The 6,746-nt window shown below is 40.3% G+C and overlaps 1 protein-coding gene across 5 annotated transcripts in view; it reads left to right on the top strand.

The window, feature by feature from the left end:
* The window catches only part of Sybu (syntabulin), a 110,404-nt gene that overhangs the window by 45,679 nt on the left and 57,979 nt on the right, over positions 1-6,746 (top strand). The window contains exon 2 of one of the 5 annotated variants that reach the window (XM_029469997.1): positions 617-722. The exons of the other annotated variants lie outside the window; for them this stretch is intronic. Within the exon in view, the coding sequence (XP_029325857.1) occupies positions 617-722 (106 nt within the window). The remainder of the gene's footprint in view (positions 1-616; positions 723-6,746) is intronic. 5 annotated transcript variants of the gene reach the window in all.

Here is a 6,746-nt window from a genome sequence, read left to right as displayed (position 1 = left end):
CTGGCTGTCCTGGAACTCACTTTGTAGACCAGGCTGGCCTCGAACTCAGAAATCCACCTGCCTCTGCCTCCCAAGTGCTGGGATTAAAGGCGTGAGCCACCACGCCCGGCTGAACCTGTACATTCTAAAGCTCTCACTGGTATGTTGTTTATCTGCTTTAAAGTCCCCAGTAAAACTTTACTTGTTTAAAATTTAGAGATTTGAGATCCCTCCTAAACCTGTCATCCTGGACTTTGAGAGCCTGAGAATTTTACAGGATTACTGGATTATTCTCTTGTGTGCCAAAGTCTCAGCCTCAAAAATTTATAGTCTGTGTCATGTGGGTAGAATTAGGCACAGGGTGGATGGAGATGCACAAAATCACACTATAAAATACACTAATATCAAAGACTGTCTTTGCCTCAGTATCTCCATTAACTATAGTTTCTGAGTCTGTGTAGACAACCTTCACACCCACAGTCTTATCAATAATACTTATATAATGGATTTAACCTGTGCCAGGTGGTAGAAAAATAATGGCGAGGAGAAAGGATTTTCTTAATTTTTTTTTCTCTGAAAATCTCTGGCTTTACTATCTGTCCCTAAACTTTTTACTCTCTTGTTTTCTTTCTTCAAGATGCGAATGACTTGTAGCAGGCTGAGTGTATGCAACACTCCTAGAACAAAGCCTGGAAACTCCATGGCTACAGTGAAAGAAGTCAAGGCAGAGAAACAGATGGGCTGTGAGTACTAGGAAACCCATCGTTTTACATGTTTCTGGCAACTCAGACTTATCCAGTAGGCATTTATTAGATGCTTGCTACAGAGGAGGAGGTGTGCTAAGACAACAAGAATGAATGGGGCACAACAGGGTTTAGAAAGACCATTCATTTTATTGCCTTAACTAGGATGCCTAAACAATAGGATAACAAACCTTTGGATGGGATCCCACACTGCTCCTTTACTTGCCCATTTAATGTCCCTGTCCCTTTTACCCATATCCGTACACCCTGCTGGCCTGAATTTGAGCTTGTTCCCTCACTTATTGTCAACATTGGCCTCTAACATTGCCTAAGTCTAACGTTTCAAAGAAGTATCATTGGTTAGCATGGTGTACTGGATAAACATAAACTTTGGCATCAGCAGAACTCACTAAAAGCATGAGATGAGATAGGAAGCAGTTTCGACTAGATTGGGAATAGCTTGCGTGCCATGCAAAAGTTTGATGTGTGAGATTAATTGTTCATACAAGAGCCAGATCAACGAATGACATAAACGGACAAAAGATACTGAAGGAGACTTTAAAACTAGATGATATGTGTGATACATCTTGGAAAAGATATACGTAGGCTGGAGTAGGAAGTCATGAAATGCAATGCAGAGCCTAGGTTATTTGTCAGTGTTCCACTTCTATATTATTGGGTGACTCCCTAGCATCCTCTATGCAGAAGCTGAATAGACCTCTATACTGTGCCCAATCCATAAGCAGTTTATCATCTGAGAACAGGAGGAGGGAAGAATTACCACCAAGTTGAGAAGATCTGTTGAGAAGAGGATACAATTGTAGTCATCCTTGAAGTAACACTCAGTGTCCACACTAATGCTTTGCCAACTTAAGCCACCATTCCTGTATTGGGGAGTGTAGTGTCTCCAAACACTAATGGAAATAAACTCCATAAAGAAGTCACACTCACTGCTCTGGGTAGCTGGTAGAGAGAGAAATTCAGAAAATACTTCTCTCAAAAGTTGGCATGTAAAGGCTTAGATGCTATTTAAGAGTTTGAGAAGCAGATAGTGGCATGACAAAAAGGGAAATCAGTGTATGTAAATGCCCTTACATGTATGTATGTATGTATGTATGTATGTAGAAGTCTTTAAAGTGCTCAACATATGGAGGGAACTGTGAAGAAGAGTAATTTCCCTAATCCTTCCTGCTCAGTCTGCACAACCCTGTGCAAAGCCAGCCAGCAGCTCAGAGTACAAGCCTGAAGTTGTTCAGCTGAGTTGTATTTCTCAGGCTGATTTGACATCCACTACCTCCATACTTTACCTTCAGGTGCTTTTATTCTGAGAAATTCCATCTCCAAGCTGCCAAATTGGAGACATGGGGAAGATCAAGTAAACAGAGCTACTAGGCATGCTTCTGTGTATGCTGACTTTCCTGACTTTCAAGCAAACTAGTTGCTTCAAAGCTCCTTTGCTATTCTACTTACCTGTGTCCTATTTTGAAGGTTCAACCCAGCCTTCCCTACATGAGAAAAAAGCCTCTGACTGAGTAGTGCAAAAGCACTGATAGATCAGCAACCTGGCTTGGGAGTCTCTTTGGGGTGGTTGCCTTGGCTCCTAGAGGAGGCCAGTGGTTTATCTTTGCAGAGAATCCAAACCACTTGGCAGTGTATGCCTGAACTCAATCTGCGACCCGGGCTGTATTCACCCCATCCCGGCAGGGCCTACCTTCTTCCCTTTGGCCTGATCCTGTGGATTTCTCTGGGCTCTTTTTCTTCAATAACTGACTGAGTTATCATCCTTCTGTCTTCTTTGTGGTTGCCTGTGTGGCTGGGATTCCCATGAAACACTAGCCTGACTCTCAGAATTCTAGAAGGCCTGTGATTCTTCAAGATTTAGGGGGAGAGATTCTAAAGTTCATTTTAAAAAGTATTCTAATTTAATTGAAAATTGATGAAAAACATTCCTTATTAAATGTGGAAGGGCATCTATCAGAGTAGATATGGTTTCATTTCTACAATTGATTTTGTTTTGCTTCTTGCGAGGCTGTGCTCATTTGTTGGGTAACTATGTACAGAGCATGTGCTATAGGAGAGGCACTGTTCTAATTGCTGAGCTGGAGCAATAACAATGCTAGTGGGGCCCTGACAGGTGCATGCTACCCAACACACGCATCTGCCATTCCTTGTCAACATGGAGAAATCCCTTTGCACAATACTCTAAGGACCATCTTTTATTGAAATCTTTCTTCTGTAGACACACATTTTGTATATGAATGTAACTTCCAAAATTTTAAGTTTTGCTTTATGACTGTCAGGAATTAGACTACTTAGGACCATGTTTCTTCCCTCATTCTCCTTTATCTTTTTCCTCTTTTTAAAAAATGTGAGCTTGTTGTGTTGTTGTTGTTCAGATTCTTCAGTACTAGAGAATCTGAGCAAAGCCTACCTTTTATCCCCAATCTCTAGCAATGGTTAAGAGCACTCGCTGCTCTTCTGGAGGCTCCAACGTGGATTCCCAGCAATCACATCTATAACTCTAGCTCCAGCCCACATGCAGACACATACACGTAATTAAAAATAAAATAATCTTTAACAAAAGTAAATATGATATACATATATCATATTACCTAAAACCATTACTTTTCCCAAATATTTGAAGTCTCAATGTTTCAAATGATGACCTACACAAAGAACAGTCCAGTGTTCCTTCTTTTCTGCTGTTTTATACCTTGCATTATTTTGACCACCACTGTCTTCGGATCTTTGGTATGAGAAGAACTAGAGAGCAGAGGGAAGGCCAGTATGTTGTTACAGCATGGTTTACTGTGATGCAGGCAGCCCCAGAAAGGTTTAGAGCTTCTTAAATATTGAGTTCTAGAGACTGAGAACTGGCTTCCTGGTCTGTCTCTGTCTCTCTTCTCTTCCTATTCATATATGTATTATGTGTATAGATATACACATAATACATATATATCTATACACATAATACATATATGAGTGTGAGTATAGATATATACACACACACACATATATATACACATGTATATGTATATACGTGTATATATATATATGTTTATATATACATATATACATGCATATATATGCATATCTATTTCTTAAGGAAAAAAAAAACCCTGAGACTTGAACAAGCCATGAGCCAGAAACAGTAAATAAAATGACATTGTTACAGAGAAATTCAGAGAGATCTGTTACTACCTAAAGCAATGGTTCTCTACCTTTCACAGGATTCTCCTAAGACTACTGGAAAACATAGAGATATACATCACAATTCACAACAGTGATTTTATGGCTGGAGGGGAGTGGGGTCATCACAAAATGAGGAGCTGCATTAAAGGGTTGAGAATTCGAAAGGTTGAGAAACCCTGTCCCTAAAGCCTCAGGGACAGCTGGACTCAGCATTTCTCCTACCAAGCTTACCTGTATCTCCAGTTTTGTAATTCAAACCCCCTCTCTCCCAGAACAGCTAGGCAAAAGTGTTCCCCTTATTAGTTTTGCCTTGATATTTTCCCTCCAGACTCCTTTCCCAGGGACAAGTTAAGCAACTTGAGTCTTGTGAGGGAAACCAAGTCACAGGCCTATGTTTCATACAATGGCCCCAGTCCTCCAGCTGAGAAAATGAACAGACTTTTTTCCATTCAGGTCCCTGTCCTGCCCCGTACTTCACCCATGGACTTTTAAGGGAGCACTCAGGGCTCCAAACTAGACCAGAAATCCTGGGAATGTTCATTTGTGAGATGATTATTTTTGTCTCCAAGAAACAGGGGAAGCATCCATTAAATAATTATTCCAATCTCCACTTGTTCTGGGAAACTCTGGTTCCATGACTGAGGGTGAGGTGCTCATCTGAGTAACTCAGACAAGCCATGTCTATCACCATTCAGAGAAAACAGTCTCTCTAGCCCCATTTTCCTGCAGCTATTATCCATTTGCTCTGTGTTTCTTCACAGCAATGTATCACCAGAACTTTTATCTCAACAATTTGCATCAACTAGTGTGTGTGTGGCCATGCTGGCAAGTCTTATTTCTCTGGTCTGCCACGTTTCCCTTGGCCTCCCAGCAATGCTCCACAGGTTGTCTTTCTCCTGTACTTTTGTGCCCCTCCCTCCCCAGTGGACATCCTGCCTGTTAGGTTATTCCATAGGCACTCTATCTCTACCTGACGTACATACCCCAGGGAATTTATGTAGTCTGTCTTTATGTTCCTGTCCTGTGAAGTGTGGTCATATTGAGTCCTTTCTTGCACTTCTTGCTCAATCTCACATGTATCTGTTCCACATCTCAAAGCCATGTTGAATCCATTCCTCAATGTTGCCACAGCAAAATCAAAATTTTTGTTTCACTGTTGACATACTCAGAAACTTGTTTTTCTTCATCCAGTAATGAACTGCCATATTACAACTTCAGGGAAAAATATGGAATATAACTTTGTTTCTTTGACATAAGTAAGTGTTTTCCATTCTTTTTCTAAATGTATCTTGAATACATTTACTTTTCTCATTTTTTCTAAACATTACCATCCCAATGAAGACATTGTTGTTCCTCGTTTATACAGCAGTCATGGCCTTTAGATGGGTATTTGCCTCTGACCTTTCATTCCTAAAGCAGGCCTGCAGCATACTGTTAGAGGAGACTCTGGCCTTGCCTATCCGGATTTAGACCACAGCTTTACCCACTCACTAATTACAAGCTTGGGACGGTGCCTCTATTGTACATGCCCAGGAATCCTGCTGATAATAGTGACTCTCTGAGGGGGACATTGGATTAAATTAGTAAAGATCTGTGTTAAGTGCTTAAAACAGTATTTAATGCTTACTATCAAGATGTGTTATCACCAACTAAGCCTGTTCCTCATTAGCACCAACCAGATTTTTGTCACTCCATGCCTAATGTGTTGAGATACTTGAGATGAGCTTAACTACTACAGCCTTGCACATGCCTTGGCTTCAACCTTCCTTCAATCACAGCAGCATTCATTGTCCCCATCACCTTCCTGTCACTGTCCTTAAGGGGCCATTTTATCATCTCAGAAGGGGTTTTAATACTCTTGTTTGCTTTTCTTGGAGGTATTTTACCTATTTTTCTCTAATAAGTTTTATTTTGTTCCTACCTCTTCCTCCATCCATCCTTCCTTCCTTCCTTCCTTCCTTCCTTCCTTCCTTCCTTTCTCTTCCCCGCCCCCACCCCACCCTGACCTCAATTCAAATGATCTCTTTAGGATCTTTCCATGACAAGCTATCTAATGAGGCTCATCCCCATTAGATAATGCCATGCAATGTGGTTCATTAATAGTACATTACACTCCTAAGTACCCTCTTTACATATTTTCCCACTTGCTTGTGTAATGTCTCTCCTCACTACCACAGTGTGAACTCTGTAAGGGAAAGCTCTGAGTGCTGGTTCTCATGGTGGCTTATAGAATACCTGGCACACTAGGAAATCAGAGGTTGTTATCAGAGAGGATGGATGGATAGATAGCATTATTATTTCTCAACACTGAACACAAGATAATAATTGTGCTTTGTGTTATTCTGAAGCAAAATTGGTATAGAGTATTCTATATGTGTGAGTTCTTACTATGAAAAGATGCTAATGTTGGGAGAATTAATAAAAGGTCTAGTAAAACATAGACTGCCAAAGTACGCTTTCTGCATAAATCACTTCATGGGTGGAGGAAGGAACCCTGCATTCACAAAAATATGGAAGCATTGCTTGCCTCAAATTTTCATGGTCTGTTTATTATGGGATGACTGCCTTCTGATAGATTTCTCTGTCTGTTTTTAATATGAACATTCTGAGAACTGCTGATGTTTCCTCTAAGGAAAGGAAAGGAAGTATTTTATTTTATTATTATTATTTTTCTGATTGACTCCTCCGGCTTTTCTTTTTTCTTTTTTTTTTCTCCTTTTCTTTTTTTTTTTTAATTGTTAATATTTTTTATTACATATTTTCCTCAATTACATTTCCAATGCTATCCCAAAAGTCCCCCATAGCGCCCCCCACTTCCCTACCCACCCATTC

The sequence above is a fragment of the Mus caroli genome, chromosome 15 (genome assembly GCF_900094665.2).
Source record: "Mus caroli chromosome 15, CAROLI_EIJ_v1.1, whole genome shotgun sequence".
Taxonomy (NCBI): domain Eukaryota; kingdom Metazoa; phylum Chordata; class Mammalia; order Rodentia; family Muridae; genus Mus; species Mus caroli.
Note: the sequence above shows the minus strand (reverse complement) of the source record. Positions and strands in the feature narration are given on the sequence as shown.